At 41.7% G+C, this 26,817-nt stretch overlaps 1 protein-coding gene across 3 annotated transcripts in view; it reads left to right on the top strand.

The window, feature by feature from the left end:
• LOC116039681 (ras and Rab interactor 2) overlaps nt 1–23,885 on the top strand; it is a 55,098-nt gene extending 31,213 nt beyond the window's left edge. For 2 of the 3 annotated variants that reach the window (XM_036000739.1, XM_031284647.2), the window contains exons 6-13: nt 1,056–1,128; nt 1,547–1,638; nt 8,855–10,261; nt 14,644–14,726; nt 16,366–16,591; nt 17,123–17,254; nt 21,451–21,614; nt 23,441–23,885. In XM_036000739.1, coding sequence (XP_035856632.1) covers nt 1,056–1,128; nt 1,547–1,638; nt 8,855–10,261; nt 14,644–14,726; nt 16,366–16,591; nt 17,123–17,254; nt 21,451–21,614; nt 23,441–23,767 — 2,504 coding nt within the window. In that variant the 3' untranslated portion in view covers nt 23,768–23,885. Of the gene's footprint in view, nt 1–1,055; nt 1,129–1,546; nt 1,639–8,854; nt 10,262–14,643; nt 14,727–16,365; nt 16,592–17,122; nt 17,255–21,450; nt 21,655–23,440 lie in introns of all 3 variants that reach the window. The other variant, XM_036000740.1, reaches the window with a different exon arrangement.
• Nucleotides 23,886–26,817: the final 2,932 nt, after the last annotated feature.

Raw genomic sequence — 26,817 nt, 5'->3', positions numbered from 1 at the left:
CCCAACTCATTTACAAGCTCATGCACACAACTAAATGGCTGTCTTGACTTACTTGACACTGAGCGTCCTTGGGTCCTGAGCAAAACACCTGTCATGACATCGGGACAGCATCCCGGCGCAATGCTAAAGTATACGCATCATTTGCTAGCAGCTATCTATTTGGGATTAGGCTATTTCCGGCGACATTCGGAAAAGTCACATCGCTGAAGCTTATAACATCTCCGGTCTCTGCCGTCTCACGGTCGTCATCTCTTCTTGAATGTACTGCTGTACCCAGCATGCCGTTCGGCAGTGTAAAAGATAAAAGGAGTCCCCCCTCAATGCATTACACAGTATGATCATAACTCACTACTAATAAAAATGTCCCGTAGATCTCAAGCGCTCACACTCGACACTGCACTTCCTTGGGTCCTCAGCATCGAAATGAACGGTTGTCGAGAAAATTGAAGGACAGCTAGACAGACAGAAAGAGACCCCTTTCATTTTAGTTTGATAATTCGTGTAGTAAAAACGCTTTGGCCAGAAGGGCAGGAAGCCAGTAATATTACCCAATGGTGCATGGGCCTGCCGTAAGTGGTGGTTATAGCCCCACCCCTGACAGTGCATCTCCAATGCAGTTATATTGTTACTTACCTTCTTTATTGATATATAGCAAGTATATATCTTTGCTTGTGCTGTAATATCTTGCTACCGTTTGAAAGTGTAGAAAGTTACTGATCAGTTGCTGAACAGCATTAAACAGGGGTTATAAACTGTAGAAATCAAGACATATAAACAGTATTGTATTTGTTCACTTTAAAAAGAGGCACTGAATTTATTTTGTGATCAACTTGTAACATATATATGTTTACAAAGGTGACACTTTTCACTGCAGCTTAATTGAACAGACCCAACATTACTATTCATCGAGACTAAAATCAGTAAAACTTCCTCATAAAATGACTTAAGTGACAGATTAAAAGTTCCAAATGCAAATGCCATGTAAGCAACTACATCTAATTGAGTTGCAGTCTATGAAATGTAATTTAGTCTGTACACGTTTCCTTTGTTCGCAGCCTTTTCTCTTGAGGAATCTGGGATCAGCTTTGCAGATCTGTTTCGCCTGGTGGCTTTCTACTGTATTAGCAGGTAAACAACCAATATTTGTTTTTCTCTTTATCCATCCATCTATCACATCCTCAGCTTCTCCTGTGTTTTGTTCTGTAAGAGAGGGTGATTCGAGAGTGGAAACTCCACGATGAAAATAATGTTTGTTGAGTAAGCACTCAGCTCTCAGCGCCCAAGTCTCTCACTTCTTGTTTTATCTTGTGCCAGCTCAGGAGACACAGACATACACAGGACTTAAAACAACAGACACAGGAAATAGAAGGAAATTGTGCTGCAAGCAATACCCACCCCAACACTCATTCATCTAGAGAGATGACTGCAAATCAAACACTCCTCCTAAATTTTTTGAGCTGAATAAACTTTTACATTCAACAGCTGCGTTTCTTATATATATTGTATTTATAATGTTTATATTCTATCCATCTATTTCTTTACCTAGGGATGTCCTGCCTTTCACACTCAAACTCCCAGAGGCCATTGCATCTGCTAAGACTCAGAAAGAACTGGAGGAGGTGGCTCAGCTTGGAGCAGGTAACCTCATTTATTGTTTTATTGTTTGTAGTTCTGTAGTAGCACACATCTTAAATGACTATACTGGTGCTTTTGCAAGTTTGAACTATTAATCAGCTATAGTTACTGCTTAGCATTTTTCCAAGAATTCTACAGTTTGTAGATAGATTTCTCACCATTGAGGCAGCTATTATTTACATAAATTTTTTACACTGGTAACAGTGGGAATTGAAAGGTAATCCATCATAAGGAAAATGTTGTCCGTATTTTTCTTTTGTCAAACTTCAAGGACTGGTTTAACCTTTTTGGAATGTAGATGAGAAGATCATGAGATGAGAAGCTTAATGTCGCTTGTGCCTTAACTACAGAGCTGGAGATAGGAGATGATTAGCCTAGCTTAGCATTAAGACTTGAAGTAGGGGGACACAGCTAGCCTGGACCTCTCCAATGTTTATTAAAGTACCAGTACTTTAATATACTCCACTCTCTTTAACCTAGTGGTGCCAGGGTGCATGCCTGTGAGTGCTCCACCTGCTATTATATGCAAGCCAGTCAACTAAGCAAGCAAATACAGTTAAAAAGCAGTAATTGTGTTCACAGGTTTTATTTATTCTTCTTTGCTGACTATTCAGTCAAGTTATTCTATTCTCAACTCCTTTGAATCTGCAGTGAGTCATCTTCCTTCAGTAGAAGCCTCCGACATAGCTTAGTGTTTAGTGTTGGGGAGAAGGGAGTGGCGAGTGGAAAGCTACAGTAGGCCGAGTGCTTTCTACTCGCATACCATCACACCACATTCAGATGTACTGTATAAAAAACACACAAGGCTTGCAAGTATGAGTGCCAGCGTAACGTGCAGCAAACTGTCATAGCATGACAAACATGAAACGCTGCTGTTATATTTGCATGCTGGAATCCCTGTGAATGGAAGTGGGTGTGTTCCTGCAGTGTGAAGGCTTTGATGCTTTTAGGAGAGAGAGCCGGCTTGTTAGCCTCTCTTAGCTAACTTAAACAGTCATTAGGGGAAACTCCCTTTCTCCACTGGAAAGCTTCTATTTAAAGAGAAAAAACAGATTCTCTTTGCGGAATCTGGGCACGCACATGTGAAACACAAACACATGTTACAACCTGCTCCAGAGACATTTGAATATTTGAAATTTGCAACTAATTTACCTTCCCAGAGGGCGTGGAGGGGTTATTATGCTAGAAAGGCACATGCTTACTTACTTATTAACTGCTGTTGTTAAACATAAAATCAATTTCTCATGACAGAAAGCCAAACTAGCAGCGTGACTCTTTGATCCAGACTGACAGTACATTATCTCAGGAGTATTGGATGGATTTTCATTAAATCTAGCAGAGATATTCATGTAGCCCTTGGGATTTTGAACTCAGGACTTGTAACTTTACTGATTCCTTAAAGGCAGGGTTGGTAATGTTGAAAAGCTAGCAAGATTTAAAAGTAGCATCTCCTCAGGGCTCCATCTAACCCCTCCCCCTGCCCTCGGTGCTCCAACCCACACACAGATGTGCACGAGCACCGCTACTTCAGAGCAGAGCGGAGAAAGGACCGCTGTTTCACTTCATGTCTTGTTTACCGGTAGGCAAACACCTAATAGTATCATACACAATGTTTAAAACAAACATGGCTACTGTTAGCAATGTTACGACGACGCACATTGAGCTTAGGCTAATTAGAGTTAGAGTAATGAATTAATAGTAATAAGTATTATTCTCCCCAAAACAAGTTTCCTTTTTATTTATTTTTTTATTTTTAAGAACTATAAAAAAAATGATTGTGTTATGGTGTGCATTCACCAGTGTTTTGTTGTTGTTGTTGTGGTGCGCGTAGGCTACTCCTGATTTTGTCAGTCATCTCATCTCTTATATGCAGTGGCGTAATGAGCCAACACCGGGCCCCTATGCAGGATTATCAAAGCGGGCCCCCATACTACAGCACGTGATGACGGCGCAATGTCCACGAGTAGGCTACCATCAATAGGACAGGATAGGATTCCTGTTTTTCACCTTTATGACACAAAAAAAAAGTGGCTGGTAAAAAGTCCCTGTGACAGGTGGATTTAAAAATCCACCTGCCACAGTGGCTGGTGGTCAAAAAAGTTAACTTCATGCCCTGACTGGAACAATGAAATAAATATAAATAAGTCTAATAATAATAATAATAAAATTAAAGCTGCAAGCAGCGAAGGACAGGCCCTCGCGCCTCTGCGCGCATCGGGGTTACTGGCGGACGCCGCTCCTTGTGACCGTGCATTTGCGCGGCACTCATCTTAATGTCTTAAGATGGTACAGACCAAATTTGAAGTTGATCGGATGAAATCTCTAGGAGGAGTTTGTTAAAGTACGACATGTGGAAATGGCCAAAATCGCACTAATTTCGAACTTTGAAATCAAAATGGCGGACTTCCTGTTGGGTTTAGGGTATGGCTCCAATGACGTTTTTTGTACATCTTGACATATTACATATGTGTACCAACTTTCGTGAGTCTACGTTAAACGCACTGCAGGGGCTCAATTCTTTTAACTTTGTAGGGGGCGCTAGCGAGCGATTTTTGTGCGCCATTCCCGAAACCCTTAAAATACGTAAATTTTCACCAGACTTGATGCGACCGCCAATTTTGGTGAGTTTTTGAATATGTTAAGCCCCTCAAAAAGGCAATTAATTTGCCGGGAAAAGAATAATAATAATAATTCCTTCAGTTCCAATAGGGTCTTCGCCGCTGTCGGCGCTCGGGCCCTAATAAATGTAAGTATCTAGAATCACATATACTATAAAATAACAACATGGGATAATAATATATAATGAGCTGAAAATGTTAGATAAAAGTACTGAAATATATAAATGTATATGATATTTATGTATGAATAAAAGCTAACATTATATAAGTAGGAGCTAATCATAAGTGCACAAGTTGTGTTATAGCATCAGGATACCTTATTGCCACATGGTTATATTGCACAGTAGAAATAAATAAGCAGCGACATTTGTATTGCACATTGCATTGCACCCTCCTGGTTATTGTTACATGCCATTTCCAGAGTTCAGTTGTGTTATGGCAGTTGGGAATTAGCTATTTTCCAGTCTGTTAGTGCGTATTCTGGGTTAATCTGTAGCGCCTGCCTGATGGGTGAAGCTCAAACAACCCATGTCCAGGGTGAGTAGTGTCCTTGACAATGTTCTTAGCCCTTTTCACACAACGGTCTAATTGAGGTGTTCAAGTGATGGCAAATCAGTGCCCACAATTTCCTCTGCTGTTTTCACGACACACTGCTGGGCTTTTTTGGCAGCTTTGGTACAGCTACTGTACCAGGCTGTCATGCAGTTTGTCATGGTGCTCTCTATCGTACACCTATAGAAGTTTACCAGCAGCTTCTGGGGGAGGTTAGCTCTCTTCAGCCGTCTCAGGAAGTAGAGGCGTTGTTGTACTACTTTTTGTTCTACTGCTGCCGAGGCATTGTCAGCGCAGGAGAGGTCCTCTGTGATGACAACTCCCAGAAACTTAAAGCTGGAGACTCTAAAGTACAGATCTAATTATTGGCAAATTATCAAAGATGTTTTATCAATATTAATAAAGTTATGAATATGGTTATTAATAACTTTATCAAATCTACAAACAATCAAAACGGGGCACCACCCTGGAATATCAGGGACCAATAATCAACTGTGAAACAGTCTCATTTCTGTGGTATTCCCTTTTTAAATACAGATCTTAATTAATTTGATTAATCTATCTGGTATATTCTAAAGGAACAAAAGGAATCATGAATTCGAGCTCTACTTGTGTTCAACCAGCAATTATTACAATAAGTACACAAATAATCACAGGCAACTGCTAATTAAAGTATAGTAGAATTTATTAACTTCAAAATTATCAATGGCCAATCAACAATCCTTTGATCAATTAAACCCAATATACCCTATTTTAAAGTACAACAAAACAAAGCAAATGACAGACATGTAGTGATCATGTCTCTGTGTCTGGGTGTGTGAGTGTGTATGTGTGTGTGTGTGTGTGTGTGTGTGTGTGTGTGTGTGTGTGTAAGGAGGAGGGGGGGTTGACGAAACCTGGGGGTTGCTTGGTCACGCCCAGATTAGCCGTTAGCTCATTGAAACTAAGCTATGTGTTAGCTGCACATAAGCTATTCAGCCTCAAGAGGGCGGAAGTGGGCTGTGTTGCAACGCCACGTGACTAAGCTAGTCAGTTAGCTCTCAAACTAACGTGTGGTTGACACAAAGGCACACACTAAACTACTTCGCTATGTGAGAGAGGGAGAGAGAGAGAGAGAGAGAGAAAGGAGGGAAAACACGATTGATAGAAAGAAAACACTTAAAACCTTGATCTCTGTGGTGGTGAAAATCGCTCTCTCCGTTTACTCGAGATTCTAACTTAACTCGATGTTACAGCAGAATCTGAGGTTTTATTTAACGAGAGAGAGGGTTATTTCCCCGCTCCTTTCTGCGGGCGCACAGCTGACTATTTCAGTAATTAACTTCCCACGGCGGTGAGTAAAAACTACAATTCACAGTTTCAACACGACTTCAACAATATCTGGATCAGAGATACATTCACAGCCAAACAGATTAATAAATCAAACACGCACCAGTAGCGCTTATTAATCAGATCACATTAATGTCATAACACGATTGCAGCATTAGCAGTTATTACATTAATAAACACACATAAATTTCTCTGCCCAGAAAACCTCAAGCCTCCTTACTGTGTGTTATCGTTCGTTAGTCCATAGATTCATCCAAGGTAAAACAGAACGGGTCCGTGTTTTTAGCACAAGCGCTTGGCGTGCTGACCTGTTACAATGTTCAGTTGTGGTGGAAAGACAATGATTTTGGTGTGTCAGCAGTTGTTATAGTTTAAGGCCCCATGCTGTGTTTATGGTACCTCTGAACCAATGGGAGAATCAAAGTGAAGCTAAAGGTGTCGAACCTTATCTGCAGGACCCTCCCTGACGCCATTTTACTCTTCTCCTCCTGGGAGTTTGGTGACAAGGGCTGTGGACTTTACATGTAGGCCGAAAACCCTTTGTCTATGTCCACATGTGCCACATGTGTGTCTTGTCTCCAGAGGTCAGTTTAATCTGAGGCCTTTTTGGTTAAAATCAGGTTTAACACAACTAATGGTCCCAACATTAGCCTGATGATAGTCGTGTCGTCTGCAAATTTCACAATGGTGTTCGATTCGTGGGTGGGTTGACAGTTATGGGTGAAAAGTGCATAGAGGAGGGGGCTCAGCACACATCCCTGCGGCACACCGGTGCTCATGGTAAGGATGGAAGATGTGTGCCTGTTCATCCTGACATATTGTGGGCGGCTGGTGAGAAAATCCAGAATCCAGTTACATGTGGAAGCAGTTATTCCTAGTGTATGAAGTTTGCTGGCTAGGCACGATGGTGTTGAATGCCGAGCTGTAGTCAACAAAGAGCATTGAGGACCGATGTTTTTCACCCGGCCTATAAGTGGCCGGCCTTTATTTGTTCATGCTGGTCACAAACACTATGTATTATTTGAGACTCAGCCATTATTTGAATACCAGGTTTGATCTGAGAATTTATTGGATGAGCTTTTTCAATCAAATATCAAAGACAAATGTTAACATCAAAGGGACCAGTACTCCTCGTTGTAGAATTAGAGTACCCTACAGTATGTTGAGGTCAGTCAGTATACAAATGTGCTATTTGGAGGGGGCTGCCTGCTGCACTCTTGCTCTGCAGACAGACAGACAGTGTCAGGTGGCTCACATGGACCAGTAAGAATGCCACAGACACATTTCAGTCTCCAGATGCCGAGGTATTACAAGACATTTAAAACTGCTGGACCCGGCTCCTTTACTGCCCCAGGACTGCAAGAGGAACCTTTCTATCAGTCATCACTGGGCTTCTGCTGCAGTCACTGCATAGATATTTTGAAGTGGCATGATTTGTTGCTTGTTACAGTTTGATTAAATCATTGTGTTATAACTACAAATTTATGGTATTTAATATAGTAGAATCTTTCATTTTAAGTAGGTAATAAAGCTGAGTGTGTTAGCATGAGGGCTGTCTTGCCAAATAGCTGAAAACAATGGAATGATTTAGTAGAACAGCACACAGGAACATCAAAGTGGGAGCACATGTCCTCCACTGTTATGGGACACTTGCACTTTCAATAGCTTTATTTAACAACTGAACATTGTCCTAAAACTACTCAGTTTGGGAAGCTACAGGACAACCCAGTGCAGAAGTAAGAGAGTGTACAACAGAGCAGGAAGAAGGAGTGGAGGAACTGGAAATGTGTACCGTGTGAGTTGTTTAGTGCCCTCCCACTCTGTGATTAGCATGGGCGACTCCCTCTCTGTGTCTCTGGGTGTGCGCCGGCACCCAGTGAACCAGAGCCTAGAGACACGGAGCTGGACTCACAGCGCTTCTGTCCCCAGCAAGAAAAAAGACACAACTAAGCAGAAAAACAGGCAAAGAGGAAAACTTTGAGGAAACGTCTGAATTGTTGGTGAGATTGTAATTGAGAATGCTGTCTTTGTTCTTTTTCATCTATTCTTTAATGTTTTCATTTAAAGACTCATAGTCTCGCATTACCAGACCTATCTAGCGCTGCAGTATGGTCTGGCTACACCACCTATCTATTTTGGGATGGTGGGGGGGGGGAGACACTCTGGCTTGTTTGTATTTCTTTAAACCAATCACAACTGCCCTAGGCGCTGCTAAGCTCTGACAGCAGAGATAGTGAGAGGGGAGGAACATCGCGCCGGATGTCAGGCTTTATCCCAACAATTCGTTGAGCCAGACTAGAAGACTTGAGGACATGCCCTTTCTCTGAACCTTGAATTGTCCAAGGAGAAGTATGTGTCTAGCTTAGTTAATAAGTTAATTAATGTGGGAAGACAGAGAAAAGGAGCACTTCTTTTTGATGGTTTTTATAAAAAGTCTAACAAGGAGGTCTTTGGTGCAGAGGTGATCCAACACCATACAGTAAGAACACCGGTGTGAAAACCAAGGCACTCTTGTTGCATATAAAGTTTAGAAGCCTTTATTGATGCAGCTTATGCATAGAAAAATGTGTGTGTTGTGGCACACAGGCCTTGTTAAGGGTGACTACTTCCACATCAATAAAAGCTTTTTAACTTTTTCTTCAACAAGAGTGCCTTGGTTTTTTATGCTTTTCTGATGCAATACGTTAGTTAATGTTTGCCTCTGTGTCTGTGTATTACAGGCTTCTGGGACTCTGCCCTGTGTAGCCAGCGTCGCACTTCCCCCCGTCCCTGTCGCCCTCTGAGCCGTACCCTCAGCCCCCAGCGAACTAACAGGAACAGGAAGGCCGAGGGCTCAGAGCAGAGACACCCCGGGGCTCACTACGACAGTGCGCCTCCGACTCTGCGGTCCAGCGCTCCTCCAGCTTCCTTCCATCAGGAGAGAAGACACTCCAGGGGTCGTCTGTGCTTCGTTAACCCCCTGTTCCTCCAGACTCATCACCACCACCACCGCTGTGAGGACCATCCGCCATCTCATAACAGCCTAGAGAATGCCGGGAAATCGTCTGTGACGCCGTTAAATAGCAGCCAGGGTAGCGAGCAGCACGCGGACAAGATCAAACTGAACGGCAAATCACGGCCCCCTCCCCCTCGCCCTCCTCCCCCCCGCTCAATGCCGCGCCGGCGCCCTGCCCCACCTCCACCTGGACCTCCAGCCGCTGTCACCAGACCCAAGAGCATGCCAGAGGCCGCTGCTGTGTCTACAAGGCAACAACAACAGTCCCCCAGCAGGCGCCCAGCACCCGCTCGACCACCAATGGGTGCCAAGCATAGCAGCCCTTCCAAAACTGCCAGCTCACCAATCCCTGTGCCTTCGAACCCGCCACCTCCAAGGCCTAAGAAGCCTGATCTTGAAGCTCACCGTTGCCACATCGCCCTGGATGATGAGACCATCGCCAAGGCTCTGTCCCGGGCCAAGCTTCCACCATGCCAGCCTCCGCTTGCTGTCCCCGCTGAAACACTACTGGAGAATAACGCTGGGAGTCCGTCCACCCCCAAGGAGAGGGGACGCCAGCGGCTCAGTGACATGAGCATGTCTACTTCGTCCTCTGACTCATTGGAATATTCACAGTCTCCTGGATTCTCCCTGGGCCTGGCCCCTAGCCCGTCCCGACACCTTAATCATCAGGACACAGTGGAGGACAGCAGCGAAGATGATGAGGATGGGGAAGAAGATGAGGACGAAGACTACGGCGTAGGTTTGGAGACGGACCTAGAAATGCGCCTTCGTCCGTCCTTAAAAGCGCGAAAGCGAAGGGTCGGCGTGAGCCTCGGCGGCGGCTCTTTCATCCTCCCCAGGGCCCTGAAGGGACGCTTCCGCAAGATGAGCGGCATGCTCAGCTCCTTCATGACCCCGGAGAGACGGGCGGTGAAAAGGATCGCTGAGCTGTCCAGGGACAAAAGCTCATATTTTGGCTCCCTGGTGCAGGACTACATCAGCTTTGTTCAGGAGAACCGAGGCTGTCACACGTCAGGGATTGATTTTCTGCAGACTCTCAGGCAGTTTATGACGCAGATGAAGGCGTACCTGCGCCAGAGCTCCGAACTGGACCCACCTTTAGAGTCACTCATACCTGAGGACCAGATCGGTAAGTGGGCCAAGAAGCTTGCGAATCTTTAAAACCACGAAGTTGAATGCACTTTTAAGATTTGTTGTTTGCATGGTGGGCTCGCGTGTCCTGTGAAACCTCTGCTTGCATGCGTGGGCACGTGTGGGATTTTTTAGTCATATCCAATGTCTGACAGCATTCACTTCTCTAAATGGTATACTTCCAGCATAATTTGAGAAGTAAAGCCTCTTTAGTGTCACTTGAGAAATGGATTTCAAAATGACTTCATTCATTGACAATGTTCAGTGAGGGCCCAGGCTTGTCATTGTCTCTTGAATCAGACGTACCAGTTTAAGTTTTCCATATTAGCCTTCCTCATTACTGGTGTTGAGTTACAGAAATGCCAGTGTGCTGTGCTGTGAGTTATTTTTGGCTTCTGTTGGTTGGCATGAGTTCACAGTGCAGTTGAATCTCATTTTAAAAGGCAGAAATTAAATTTAATTGTATTTTTTATTAGGACTGCTTTGTATTTAACCACAGTTCGGTGCCTACCAAAATGTGTCCGTACCACTGAGAGCTGGCAGTGAATGTTTGATCAGATACGTAATTGCGTGGTCTATCTGGCTATTTTATTGACTCATAATGCCTGTATGGCTGTTTGTGTTTGGACAACATTCAACATTTTAGAACTTTGGTTTACATTAAAAAAGGGTTTGTAGAAAAACATGGTATCTAAAAAAAAAAAAAAAAAAAAAAAAAAAGTATTGTTTTTTATTAGTTCTGAAACTCAGGTAACTTATTGGCAGTAATATCACAAGCAATTCTAATGAGCCCTATTTATATTCATTGGATAGTATCACAGTTGTTTATATGCTCCATTAAGGTCATAATGGTTGTAAAAATAAAGTTTGCAGACATTAGCAGCTCTTTCAAAGGGACGTTTTATTCCAGTCATATTATTGTGGACTTGAGTGTTTGCATGAATATGTGAGTAATGTCTTTGCACTCGTCTCCCGTCCCTTGTTCATTGTAAACAAAAACAGCAAAGCCTTGTTCACAGACAGAGAAGTGATCCATTCTGGTTGTGCTAACAGACCACAGATATGCACATAAAGCGTCTCACGCTCACAAATGTTCCCTTTGGAGAGGGGAACTGTGAAGAAATGTAAACGTGGTTTTTATACAGGGCTCGTGGAAGTAAACATAATGTTTAATAGATTTAGCTGAGCTGGAATTCTGAGCTATGTTAGATTTTTAGATGGTGAGAGGTGTGTCCAAATTCCATTCCATTCCATATTCCTTCTTCCCTGGAAAACAAAACAGAACAGAACTACCATGAGACAGTGTGGCTGACGTCATGCTACAATCCCACAGAATATGTGTGGTGACGTTATGGCTGAAGGTCTGACATCTTTGGAAAGAAATGTTGAACTTTTGTCGTAAAATGGGAGCTAGGAGTCCAAACTTTATGTATTTGTAGAAACTATGACAACTAACAGTATGCATATGAGGTCAAGAGGTAGAATGATTAACAATTGGATGTTGGTAGAAGGAGGGTTTACAACTGGCAAAACACACCCTAACTTATTGCCGCCACTGGATAAGAACAAACGCAGAGAGGAAAAGGAAATGGCTGTCGTTTCTGGGATGTAAATCACAAAACGTCACATATTTAAAGATTGCTTTCGTGGACATTACTTTAAGGTTTTCTCTTTTGTTTTTAGTGTATGTGCTTGCTGGTGTGTACTGTATGTTGTTGTCGGTGTGTATATGTTGTTTATCACAGACTCCTATAGATTATTGCTTTTGAGGGAAGCGTTTGACCAGGCTGTAGTCTAGATAAAGCCCAATAACAAACATTGCTCAATATACAAAGGAAATGAGCCTTTCTGGAGGGAATCAGGAAGTTCGCAGTCAGAAAATGTGTGTGTGTGTGTGTGTGTGTGTGTGTGTGTGTGTGTGTGTGTGTGTGTGTGTGTGTGTGTGTGTGTGTGTGTGTGTGTGTGTCTGTGTGTCTGTGTGTCTGTGTCTGTCTGTCTGTGTGCGCATGTGCCTACGTGTAAGTAAGAAATCAAGTACTGTAAGTAAGTAAAGTGTATATTATAAAGCGCTTTTTACACATAAAAATTACAAAGTGCTTTACATAAAACATGCAAGATGATTCATCATCATCAACACAGTACACACTTAAAACACAGAGTAATACATACAAAATAAAGTGCTGACAGGTCAATCAAAAGTCTGCTTTAAGAGCAGACTGTAAGGGTGGGGCCAGAGCATTCCACTGTGTGGGTGCTGCATACTCAAAAGATCAGTCCACATGGGTCTTAAGCAGGGTGCGGGGAATGGTCAATAGATTTAAGTTGGACATACTCCAGTGTGTCCAACTGTGTGCCCTTAACAACCTCTGTAGCTCTCCTTGTGTACTCCTTGTGTAAGGATCTGTCGGATTCATCCAGCTTCGGAGAAAACCTCAGGCCTTCCTTGTTCTTGATTTCAGATTTATTAGTCTTAGCAGTGTGAAATATGGAACTGCCCAACCCTTACCTCAGACGACACACAACACGGCTCTCTTAGACACAGCGCTGTAGTGAAAGTGCAACACATTCCCCCTGTGCTCCTCTGACTCACCATAAAGTCAGACATATTTCCACAAAATCAGTATTCTTGTATGTGCTTGCTCGCTTGTTTAACACTGCTAAACATGCATTGGGTTCTTCTGTGTAGCTCATTGCATAAGCACCGCCTGGAGGCTGGGGATGCCTGTGCATGAATAGATGTGTCAGTGCTGCCAGTGAACAATAAGACACAATTGTGTGAATGCAACATGCTGTACATATTTGAGGTAGGCAGGGAATTATTTGAAGCCTATGTACGTAGGTTCGGGGTACAGATGGAGCCATTGTCGAGGTCCAAGTGCAACCTTTTACAGCATGTTAGCTGAATGAATGGTGGACTTATGGATAGGGTTCCAAGTTGGATTTGTCGAGGTCAAACTTAAGGCTGAGACTCTAACAAATCTGTCACACTTTAACTTTAACTTCAAAGATCACATGCTAAACATTCAGGTGGCCCGTTAGCTAAATAGCAAATATGTAATCTAGTAAGACCTCTTTGAATGTCAGACATTGAGGTTAGTTATTTATTACTTTTGTTGCTTAGATGAAAGCCAGGAGTCAGAAACGATTGCGATTTGTTTCGTTGCATTTTAATGAAATACTCTACCATTCAGGAAACATATGCAGGATAAATGCACACAGGAAACTCTCAGTGACTGCTACTGTTGGTCCTATGCAGGTTTGGTGTCTTTTTTTTTTTTTTACTCTTGTTTGAGTTCCGTTTGCTCAATAATTACTTGGACCTATTTGAATCAAATTAAACTATATACTGTATGCGAATCCTTTTCAAGAATTTAGAGACACAGACAGGGTAGGGAAGTCCAAAAATATTAATAGATGGACTGACACATTGTTTGTTGTTGGTGTTTTCATTGACAATTGACGTTGGGTTTGTTGACAGTAAGAAAAATATCAAAGAAAGCCTGCCTCATGTTTTAACAGGCCCGTGATCACTTTGCTGTTATGCTCTGTAAAGCTGCAAAGATTGATCGATCAATCAATTGTCTGAGTCATTTTTTATGAAAAAAAAAGTAAAACTCTGATTCCACCTTCTTAAAAGTGAATATTTTCAAGCATCTTCTCTCCTCTGTGACAGTAAACTGAATATCTTTGAGTTGTGGACAAAACAAGACATTTGAGGACGTCATCTTGAGCTTTGGAAACTGATCGACGTTTTTTTTAACCATTTTCAAACATTTCATAGACCAAACAACTAATCTATTAATCGAGAAAACAATCGACAGATCAATCGACAATGAAAATAATCGTTAGTTGCAGCCCTAATGCTCTGTAACTGCATTTGCAATGGAATGAAAAGGACATGTTTAGGATTATTAAGTGTATTAAAGTGTACTTAGTACACCTTGACCCCAGCAAATTCCAGTAGGGTACATGATTGGCTGATGGGATTTAAGTTCTCCTGAGTTTAATCTGGTCTGGGATGGGCTGTCAGCTGAGTTTGTAAAACTATTGAATGTCATTTATTATGTGATAACATTTCTAGATTCCCAAACTTTTTCATGTCAAGGACCCTTAAACTGACAAAAACAATTAGATCCCGGACCCCCATCTGATAGAATTTGTGCTTTAACATGACCAAAATAGTCATATATTCTGTCATTATGTTACTGAAGGATGGATTAATAGTTAAACTTATTATTCCCCTTTTTTGCTGGAGATCCCCTGAAAATCCCTCAAGGACCCATGAGGGTCCCCGCACCACACTTTGAAAACCACTGATCTAGAGATGACTAAACAGAGTGCTTTGACTTGAAGTATTAACACTCTTTTTCTCTCCTACAGACCAGGTGCTAGAGAAGGCCATGCACAAATGTGTCCTGAAGCCTCTGAAGAGTGTGATCGAGGTGGCTTTACATGACTTCCAGGTAAGAGATACGTTGAAGCTTGTTATCCTGCAAGGTTACTGGTTGGATGTTAAAGATGTTCGACTGTGTCTTTGCCAGCGGTGGAAGAAGTATTCAGATCCTTTACTTAAAGCAACACCAAAGATTTTTTTGTACCTTAAAATAATGTTTCCAAAATCGTTTCAGTGGTTCATCAACTCTTAACAGGGTGAACGGCACTTCTGCATTCGCTTTGCGGCCCTCTATCGGCTATAACCGCACTATGCAAGTTTGTCAGATCGGGTAGCGGATCTGTAGTGTAGGGGGACCAAAAAGTAAAAGTACTAATACCACACTGTAAAAATGCTCTGTTACAAGTCAAAGTCCTGCATTGAAAATGTTACTTAAGTAAAAGTATGCAAGTATCATCAGGAAAATGTACTTAAAGTATTAAAAGTAAAAGTACTCAATGCTTAATTTGTAAAGTAACTAGTAACTAAAGCTGTCAGATGAATGTAGTGGAGTAGAAGTAGAAAGTGGCATGAAAAGATGAGACTCAAGAAAAGTCCAAGTACCTCAAATTTGTACTTAAGTACAGTACTTGAATAAATGTACTTAGTTACATTCCACCACTGTTCTCTGCCAAAGTATTTCACACTATCATAAGAAAAAGGAATGTTCTTAGCTAGATTAAGGATCATTTTAATCTAAACATAGACATTGTGCGCTTTGGAAAAAAGTTGATTTACACCATCTCCCAATCTTAATTTCTTAAGGGTGAACAGACTCCTTACACATATTCTTATTTTTGAACAATATTAGAGCTGCAAAGATTAATCGGTTAGTTGTCAACTATTAAATTAATGGCCAAATATTTTTAAAATCCAATCATCGGTTTCAGTCGTAACTTTCTCTGATTCCAGCTTCTTAAATGTGAATATTTCTCTAGTTTCTTGACTCCTCTGTGACAGTAAACTGAATGTCTTTGAGTTGTGGACAAAACAAGACATTTGAGGACGTCATCTTGGGCTTTGGAAACACTGATTTTGACATTTTTTTTACCATTTTCTAACATTTTCTAAACCAAACAACTAATCCATTAATAGAGAAAATAATCGACAGATGAATCAACAATGAAAATAATCATCAGTTGCATTCCTAAATATTTTAATTTAAAAACAAGGAATCACATCCCTAGAAGAGGAGACAATACACATTAAAGATAAAGACATAATATGATGGTCTGTTATGATCTGGTTGACTAGGTAAATTAACCTTACCGTTAGTCTCACTTTGCCAGACCTTCCTCCACAGCGCTGCGGAGGAAGGTCTGGCTAGTCCACACAGCATTCCGTGATGGGAGAAAAACATGCTATGGTTTATTGGCTTTTCTTTAAACCATTCACAATCGTCATGGGCGGCGCTAAGCCCCGGACACAATAACAGTTCCTCTGCAAAATAGTCTTGGGAAGGAACTTGTTTTGGTGGAATATGTGTACGTTCAAAAGCTGTTTAGAATGCCAACACAAAGAAAGCGGAAGGAAACGGGCATCCGGCTGAAAAGAGGGACATCCGGTAGAACGAGAGCAATCCTGGGAGTGGAACGTCGTCGATATAGACTATGATCTGGTCGACTGGGTAAATTAACCTTAGCATTAACTCTGTGTGTTGTTGTCTGCAGGTGAGCAGCGGAGCTCTGCAGCAGCTGAGAGAGAACCTGGCCCTGGCTAAGACCAAGAGGCCCCAGGAGTTAGGGGTGGATGGAGCTGTGCCTCCTGACCCCATGGCTATAGAGAAGATCCGCCACAAGTTCCTAAACATGAGGAAGATGTACTCCCCTGAGAAAAAGGTGTCGTTGCTGCTGCGTGTGTGTAAACTCATCTACACCATCATGCAGGATAACTCAGGTATGGAGAAGTGTTGGATGGAAGTCTTTTGTTTACCCTGCATATGACAGGAAGCCTAAATCTTATATAGCTTATATATAAGCTAGGGTGTAATTTTCACTGGGGATGGGGGATTATTGTTATTATTTCATTTATAAGTCTCTGTGGTCGGCCCCTATTTTAAGCAATAAAGATATTAGACATCTTTTTCTTATACATAGTTTGATAGCCTACTATTCTTTTTGGCATAATTTATCATTATGGTCAACTTAATCATTTGCTAGATTTTGTATCATAATAGTCCCTAAATGTATGTAGAAATGCAGGAAAACATTTTTTTTGCAGACAACCCCCAGACCCCCTGTTTTGTGTCCACCCCCACTTCTCAAACCAAAGTTACACCCTTGTATATAAGTAAGGTAGTTTGATTTTGAAGTCTAGTTTTTTCTTTTGGAATATAAGACATTTTGTATAACACATTCTTCAGTCTTAGTTCATGATTGTGACCTGTGTTACCACCACACCCACTGCTCTCTGTCTGCTTCCTACCAGGGAGGATGTATGGTGCAGATGACTTCCTGCCCATGCTGACTTATGTGGTGGCTCAGTGTGACATGCCTCAGCTGGACACAGACATCCAGTACATGATGGAGCTGTTGGACCCATCTCTGCTGCAAGGAGAGGGTAGGTCCTGTTCGTTGGCTCCTAGTCTTGCATTGCCAGACCTATTTCCAAAGTGCTGTGGAGTAAGGTCTGGCCCCTCCACAGATACACTCCTCGATAAGAGAAAAAACAGTCAGGGGTCGTTTGCATTTCTTTAAATCAATCACAATTGGCGTGGAGACTTGCATCTCCGGACCATTGACTGTAAAAAAAAAAAAGAAAAAAAAAAAAAGCTCCGGATGCAAAGAAGGTGGCTCTGAATAATAGTCTTGGGAAGGAACATGTTTTGATGGAACATTTGCACCCCGCAAAGGAAAACACCACATATAATATTAAATTAAGTTAACTGTTCACACAATACAGTAACGTAACTATTTAAATTAGCTGGATACATGATGGTTAAACATAATTTGGTCTTACCAGTGTATCACCGTGTGTATTTTGTCCATAATCGGTCCCAAAACGTCCCAGTTTAGAGAGTAAATGGCGTAAACATATTCTTTGTAAATCTTTACAATCATTCCCCCGAAAGAACCAAGCAGGCCTGCCTTGTTGCACGATCCAGTTTTTTTCAAAACTTTACATTTTTTGCGTTTAACATTAGCTTGCTAGCCCTGAGGTTCCGGATGATGGTGCTCGAAGTGTCTGGAGTTTAAAACAGCAACACAAAGAAAGCAGACGGTGAGGGACATCCGGTGGAACCTCTGGCGGTGCCGAAACTATCCGGTTAATAAACAGTTGTCAATCCAAAGTAGTTAGCTCCGTATCAGTCTTCCGTGGCCTTCTTGGTAAATAACATACTTGAAAAGAAAACACACGGTATACAGTGAGAACAATATTACATAATTTGGCCTTTACCCCTCCTAACTGTGAAAGTACAGATATGGGCATATTTAGCTTAGCTTAGCATACAGAGACTTTAGCAGGGGGAATCAGCTAGCCTGACTTTCTATAAAGTTCACAAATAAGACTAATAAAAGCTCTCTAAGTTGTATCTTGTTTATAACCTGTACGTTAAAAGTGTCAAAATGTCAATTTGTGATTTTAAGGTGAAATACCTGGTGTACCTCTATTATTTAGAGCAGCTATTATTTGATTGTGCGACATAGAATAGTGTAGAATGCTGAAATAGTTTCACCACATAAAACCACAAATTGTTATTTTTACAAACACAAGATGTAAGTTAGTGAGCTATAGAGGTGTTGGAAGGTGTGTTTTTGAACCGAGCCAGGCTAGCTGTTTCCAGTGTCTTTGCTAGGCTACGCTAACCACAAGCTAACTGCAGCTCCGTACTTTACACACATCCACATTGATCTTCTAATCTCACTCTCAGAAAGACAGCGAATATGTGTATTTCCCAACATGTTGAAGAAGGCACACCTCCAGTTGAATTGTTGGAAATGGTTCATATCAGTAGCAATCAAGGGGTGGGGGTCACTTATTAGAAGTCTTTACCATTAGCGTAATTGTTTTCCAACAGTTGTTGTAGTGATCAACACTGGGTAATGTAAATTATTGGCTCGAGGTCATGGTGCAAAAGACCCTAGGGAGAAATTACTACGAACCATCCCTTCAAGTATTTGGCATTTTATTATAGAAAATGCTACATTTTTCAAAAAATAAAAAATCAATTTGGACTATTATTATTACCATATCTGTGTCTAAAATGTTCAAAAAGCTAGATTGGATAATAAATAAATAAATAAATAAATAACACTCAAAAAGCTTAAAGAGAAAACTTGCTTAAGAAGTCCACTGGAGACTAACTACAATCATTAGATCAGACAAAAGTAATTTAGTTAGTTTTGATGCTCACATTGATTTTACATTTATTTGGGTTAGGTGGTGCAAAACTGCTTGAGTGCTGTGCCTAAGCCTTATAATGGTAGGGAAAACCCTGACTGAGCCTTAAAATTCCTATTTCATCAATTGCAATAGTAATTTGAACAAATTAATTTTATTCTTGCTTGCTGTCATCTCATTTCTGTCAGCCCCTTAGCCTAGTTTTAGCTTTTCCACTGGCTATGTGATCGTTTTGAGGCTTGCTTTTGAAGCAAAGCTACAAGTGGCACTTACAGCATAACAGCCCAATGAGTCATAAAGTCAACTCAGTAATGTCAGTTGCACAGCGATTTCTATTTAAAGTTGGCTAACATTGACCCCTATAAGCTGCTGGTCATATCAGACTAAGTTAAACCCCTGTATTGAGTGTATTGAATTGAGCACATTCTCTTGCTTCTTAATTCAACTTTTCATTTGTAAGAGGAAGAATGTTATTTCTTCTTTTGTAAGTTACATAGTCTCGCTCTCAGGATTTACTGAGCACGTACAGGTCAGTACGACACACAAACTACTGTGTGACTCACAAGACATGATGATTACTACTGCAGTATTATGGTCAGCACCATCCACATCCACTGTAAGATATTTCTACTATCACATGCTGCTGAAAGAAATGCAAGATGCAAGATTTTTTTTTATTTCTGGAAGTCATTTTCACCTGTTTTCAAGCATTCAGGAAGGTTCCGTGAGAGAAGGCTAGACATAGGAAGTAATGTACTTTTGACATTGGTAGGAAATTCCAGTCGGTGTTTGATTTGAATGGGCTGGAGCAGGTTCAAAAGAAAACGGAGGCTGACCCCTCCCAGAATGAAATATTTTCCTATCAGCGTCAACCTGTCTGGCACGTACAGTTAGCTCATTGTGGATTGCTCAAATGTATGAAGTGTGTATCCTAGAGCTTCAGTTAATAATAAAAAAAGCTGATTCTTGTTGTGATTTATTTCTATTACAAAGCAAGGAATCTTAGAAAGAAGGACATTGGTGCCAAGCCTGTAACATTCTACATGTATTTGATTGTAATAGAGCATCTTTGTTAACACTAATTATATTCAGGAGGGCTAATGTTAGCCAGCTATCTCTATAGATAGTCCGACCTGCGGCCCTTTGCTGCATGTCATCCCCCATCTCTCTCCCACCTTTCCTGTCTATCCACAGTCACTATCTAATAAAGGGAAAAGCCCCAAAAAAACAACATGTAGGGCGGCCTAAAGGTTATATACATACATTTTTAGTGCATAGAATACAAAGCTGTTAAAGGTACTCTAAGCGATGTCACGCGTTTTTTATGCTACAACATGTTTTGTCACATATAGCAAACATCTCCTCACTATCCGCAAGCTGCCGGTCCCCTAAACACACTGTAAAAAAACGCGGTGGAGGAGGGAGGAGCGAGCTAGTCTTCGTTTTGTTTGAAAATACTTTGAACGTCAACAAGAAGTAACGTCACCCAACATCGCTTAGAGCACCTTTAAAATAAGAATTGTTGGCATGTTTTTATAAATCATATTTTAATGTTAAACATACATGTGGCACAATGAATCCTTTGGATGAACTGTATCTGTGGGTGGCTACCTTGGTGCCTACCTTACCTGTAGGCCTATCATTATTGTCTGGAAGTTATTGTCTATTACTGGAAGTTGCGTGGGTTCCATAATAACGCGTCCCGGACCCTGAGCTATAGCAGCTGATGGACAGACCCATGATCCATTGGGAGAGCAGTAACAAGGAAAACCGATGCGCACCTTTAGATAAAACACCAGACAGTCAGCATCATATTATGTGTTTTATTTTATTTTGTGAAAGCATTTTTCAGTCCAAGGTGAAACAACACAGATGGGTTATGGTGGGGTAGGTTGTGGCTCCCTCTGTTGGGCTGTATTTGATGTGCTAGTTGTGGGTACCTATAATTAAACCCAACCTGTGTAGCTTTTTTGTTTTAAATTGCCTGACAAACACGCTGAAGAAGGGCGTCTTGCCCGAAATGTCCACGTGGCAATAAAAAAGTATTAATTGAAATGCTGTCCTCATTGCGTTTATTTATTATTATCCACATTAAGCACCCAGCACGCAGTCTCCAAAGTTTCATTGTGAGTTGAGCGCATTAGGTCTTATTTTTTGTAGTGGGATTTGCAATGCCCGCCCCATTACCATAAATAGAACTGGCACCAAAAGTCTGACACCAACACAAATTTGATGACGTATGACTCGTTTCTTCTTCTTTCGAAGATTCCTTTTTACAAAGAAGGAAGTGTTCACTTCTTGATAAATACATAGGTAAGGTCAGCTGCTTTAATTTCTGGATAAGTAGCTCTGTTTCTGTTTCTTTTTCTTCATCCATCCTCAAACATCTCTCCCTGCTTTCTCCCCCCCCCCAGGGGGCTACTACCTGACCAGCGCATACGGAGCCATGGCCCTCATCAGGAACTTCCAGGAGGAGCAGGCGGCCCGGGTCCTGAGCTCTGAGGCCAGGAACACTCTGCACCAGTGGCACCGAAGGCGCACTGCCCAGCGCACAGCGCCGACTGTGGACGACTTTCAGGTATCACGCCTGACCTGAACCCACCTTGAACATCCAGGCAGTGAGTCTAAGTGCTACCAATTCCAAATAAATCACAACTTTACGTCCAGCATTGGAAAGATGCATGAAAGGTGCTGTGTTCCCGCCCTGCCTCGTCAGAGAAAAGGACTACATCTACAGTTTCTACTAACATCACAGCATGTTTTGGTAGAAAGCACCCTCTAGTGGAACATTTAAACACTGCATGCCATTTCTTGGTGGTTATAACTCAGTGATGTTGACAGGTATTCAATGTAGTGAGTCACCTGGACCCACAGGTGGTCATTTGAGTGGGTCACGGGGAAATTGAATGGGTCCCAGTCCTTACATTTTTACTCCATCCTCTAAGAACTTGCCCGAAATAGAAAACTAAGCCGTCCTGAAATGAATGTGGAGCGTCCCACATTTCAAATATTGTTGGAGGGACTGCAAGGGGAGAGCAATGATTTATATTTCCCTGCAACCTTGATGACGTTTGAATAATATTGTATGATTGTTCAATGGTCCTAAACAGTCAGATGGTAAGTTTAGCCCCAGATGGCTCAATTTATCAAATTCAGCCACAGGAAGACTTTTTTTGCATTCTTACATTCTTACAAATTTAATTTGGAACGAGACATAGGATCCTGAAAAAGATATATGCAGCTCCTGTCGGTAACATGCTAACGCAATTAGCAACAAAACCTAGAAACTTCATACAATTGATACACACATGCATTTACGCTCTGTACAGACTGATGCAGCAGGTGGGAGACGGAGAGGGTCTAGTGTGTGTGTGTGTGTGTGTGTGTGTGTGTGTGTGCGTGTGCGTGTGCGTGTGCGTGCGTGTGGCATTATAATTGCATGACATTGCCTTGGCTTCTATCTCTGCCCTGTGTTGAATTGAACCCTGTTCATTAACAAAGGAAACTGTATTAACCAGATTCTGCTGAACCTCACTGGATTGAGCAGGAATAGTGTTATGTAAGAGCTGAATGAGACAAAGACACTGAATGTGTGCTGTAAAACTAAAGGAATACAAGACTATTCAGTATCAACCTCTTAACTGTTTAATACACAAGAAACACATTCAGGAAACATGTTTGATAATGTTTTCTCATCCAGTGAGGAAGTCTAACCTCTCATTTGCCTGTATTTGTTGGAAAAGAAGCTGTGCTTGGGGTAATCTATAATTCTGTTGCAGTTTCAACCTTCCTTCCTCTCTGTGGGCTGACTCGCGGATTTCCACTTTCTTCACTTTCTTCTGTCATTAATGTCTAGTAATTGTCTTTGCGTGTGTGTGTGTGTGTGTGTGTGTGTGTGTGTGTGTGTGTGTGTGTGTGTGTGTGTGTGTGTGTGTGTGTCATTGTAATTGCATGACATTGCCTTGGCTTATCTCTGCCCTGTGTTGAATTGAACCCTGTTCATTAACAAAGGAAGTTTCTTTTCACCTTTTGGGGACCTTATAAGTGATTGTGTGTGTAAGTTGTCAAGGAGGTATTTTTCTTGCGGTTTTGATGTTTCTTTTGTTTATTTCTATGATTTAACACAGACTGGTTGATCAAATGTAGCATTATCAGGGAAAAGATAGGGTGCGTGTGGACGCATGGATAGTGAGTTTACAGCGTCCATTACAGTGAGTTTACAGCGTCCTTTCGGATTTTAAAGCGTCGGAGACACAGGACGCGTACTTAGCAACATCACTGATAACTGCACGTTTTCTTTCTGCCTGCATGCTTGACTCATCAGTAATGCCTCTTTCATTCATGGTGGACATTTCAGTCTGTGCTGCCAAATGTTAACACAGGGCTTTTTGTTTGTCTATGTAGAACTATCTCCGCGTAGCCCTGCAGGAAGTGGACACAGGCTGCACCGCCAAAACCCTGATCGTCCACCCTTACACAACCACAGAGGAGGTCTGCTCACTCTGCGCTTACAAGTTCAAGATCCCAGACCCCGACACCTACGCACTGTTTCTGGTCACTGGGGACACCCGGCAGCAGCTCGCCCCAGACACGCACCCTCAACGAATCAAAGCCGAGCTCCACAGCCGGCCCCGTGCACAGATCTTCCACTTTGTCTTCAGGAAGGTACCTAACCTTAACCTCTGTATCCCTGCCCTCATGAACAATGGAAACTGCCTTCAAGTTGAATAGAGCAGGAGAATGTGACAGCTTGCTGCACTTGATCCTAAACAATAGTTATGTTTCGTGGTAATCTGTTGGTGCTTGTTTCTTAGAAAACATTTGACACTGTCTGAACAGAAACAAAAAACCAAGCTGTAAATTGATGCAGATATAAAATGTCTTTGATCAAACATGATGCCATGCAAATGATAAGGTGATTTATTTTTTATGAGGAACCATTACGGGGTAGAATGGACTTTGGAAAGTGCTGGTGTTTCACTCAAACACCTCAAAGACTGTGGCTCCGATTTAAGTCAAAAAGCCTAACGGGCCGGCTATGTAACATAACAATGTATGCAGAGCGGATGCTTCAACACTACACTTTCAAAATAATCAATAAAACTTTCTACACCAGGCATGAGAGCAGCGCACAAGTGTTGCGTATGCGTCACGTAAATATATTTTTACGTGAAGTGTGTGCAGCCCTTTTATACAAAATTACCTACAAAACTACCGATATAATGACTGTCAATAAGCATATTGGCAGTTTTGGTTTTGAGAGTTCTTTATTTTTATTTATTGTTCCTGTCACCTGCATCCTTTGAGAATAGCTGACAATAGATTGATGTTTCACAGCGCTGTGCCGGGTCCAATAACTGGAGAAACAACAACAATCCCAAAGCAAAAGCTCACGGTGTCTCCTGGGTGTAGCCAGTTAAAAGCAATATTGTTTTTATATTAGACGCCGCATATGCTCCGCAAACAATCCGCATACTTGTGCAATGTAGCCAACACATTAAGAGTGGTAAGTTGTAAGTTTAGTTCAAGTTATCAACAATTCAACCATTTAGAGACCATTTGGCCCTAGTCTGGGTTTTTCTTAGGTGGTATGCTGAGCGGAAATTGTCAGATATTGTATAGAGGCTGGTTTTGCAGGATTTGTATTAAGTTTTATATGGAAGTGAAAAGTTCTTTAGATGGTTGGACATGTGTACCATCCTTAAAGTGCTCATATTATGCTCATTTTCAGGTTCATAATTGTATTTAGAGGTTGTACCAGAATAGGTTTACATGGTTTAATAAAAAAACGTTTGTCTGTTGTACTGCACATTGCTGCAGATCCTCTTTTCACCCTGTGTGTTGAGCTCTCTGTTTTAGCTACCGAGTGAGTAGGGTTGGGTACCTTTCGCATCTGAACCAATATCGTTACCGGTACCGGTGCCTGGTGTTCGGTTTCGGTATTCAACGGTACTATTTTCGGTACCTTACTCTTACTGAAAGTGTAACGCCTGGTTAACCTGACAAGCCAGACCCACATCAAGATGTTGGGTCTGGGAACTGACCATTGGCAGAGCTCAATCCAAGGAGGGATAAACGGTTGTCTTTCAAATTCCCTCTGCACGCAATAGGATAGCGCTACAACCAACCAGAGCAACGCTAGTTGATAGATTAAACTTTTGCCCTTAGGCAAAACTCCGAACACATCTTCCTTTTTTAAGAATGAGTTCAGTGCTTAACTCCAAGTCTTCCAGAGTCGCGGCCAAAGCCGATTCGAAAGACCGCTGTTCGCCAGCAGCAGCAGCAGCCATCTTCTTTGTTATCAGTTAGCAGGGAGTTCACACGAACCATCGCAACTCTGCCGTCCTTATGTTAAGCCCGCCCACCGACTCTATGCACGACGTGATAGGCCTGACCAGAGTTTGGTTTTTCCAGCTCGCAAGCCAACGGAGAGTTGCTAGACTGACCCTGGCTGCAAATTACATTTGCTGCCGCTAGGGTGCGTCTAGATTTCTAGGCTAACGCCTGGTTGTAACAACTACAAAATTTGATTACAGTTAAAAAAAAAAACTCACAACTTCTCAGTTTAAACATTTTATTTAAACACAATACAAACACCCTCCCCACCCTATATGAACATTTTATCCCCCTCCTATAAATATAAAAACATTTACATATAAACAATGGGCAGTAAACATAAAAAAACACTCAGTCTAGCTCAAACATAGATCAAACTACTGCTACTACTAAGTAGTTCTCATGTAATTCTTTTTAAGAAAGACTAGCATGTCAACTCTTTCAAGGTCGGCACAATAAATTCAGCCATTTTAATCGCTGAAACAAATCGGCTGACTGAGGAGTGTGCCCCCCACCACAGCTGAATTGACTCCCAGGGCTCAGTCTGGTTAGCTCTGCTAGCTAACGGGAGCTAACTGACCTGCCCAGCGATAGCAGAAAACACGGCGGAATGCTGCGGGATGTCAAAGTTGGCAAACAAACAAGCAAAGTCCCGAAATTTGGCCCTGTTTGATTTTACGTGAACCAATATTCGGTAATACTGACGTGATTCTGTCGGTATCGGTAAAAGTACAGGGTTCGGTACCCAACCCTACGAGTGAGGCAACACACTTCTGTTCCATCCTTGTTGGGAGTCGCACATGCGCAGTACCTAGGTAAGGACTACTAGCCAGTCAGAAGCAGAGTATGAGGGCGTGCCATGCTAGCAGCTAGGCGAGCATTATAACGTGTGTTACAAAGTGACGAATGTTTGTCACGGAAGTAAAGGCTGGGCTACAATAGAGCTGTTTGGAGCAGTTTGTGAACAGTGTTTTCTGTTGGAGATGGTAAGTCCCTTTGGGGTGGACTTTGGGTTTTTTCACTTTGTAAACCTATAATGTGCACAAAAAGATATATAACACAATAAAACAAAAGGGAAAAAGCCAAAAAGCATAATATGAGCACTTTAAAGCAGTGGTCATATGGTTTAATATTGCATTTAATGTAACTAACGTTTGCCTTAACTGCTGTTATCCCAGGTGCCTTCAAAAGGAATTGAACATACTGCATGCTACTGAAAGTTTTCAGCTGTCATCCAGTGATTATTCAGCTTTCATCGAAATGACCCAGAAAAGAACCTCATGCTAAAATGTTGATTTAATAAGTAAAATGAACTATTGTAAAAGTTTATTGTTTTTATATTGCTCTTGTGTTAATTTTCTACAATTGCTGGCCAATTGTAGCTTGTATGCCTGTGTAGAAATATTTTTGTATTCAAATGTTTCCTTTTTTCATCACTAAAGATT

Source organism: Sander lucioperca, chromosome 4 (assembly GCF_008315115.2).
Source record: "Sander lucioperca isolate FBNREF2018 chromosome 4, SLUC_FBN_1.2, whole genome shotgun sequence".
NCBI classification, from domain to species: Eukaryota; Metazoa; Chordata; class Actinopteri; order Perciformes; family Percidae; genus Sander; species Sander lucioperca.
The sequence above is the reverse complement of the archived record's forward strand: the minus strand, read 5'-3'. Positions and strand labels throughout refer to the sequence as shown.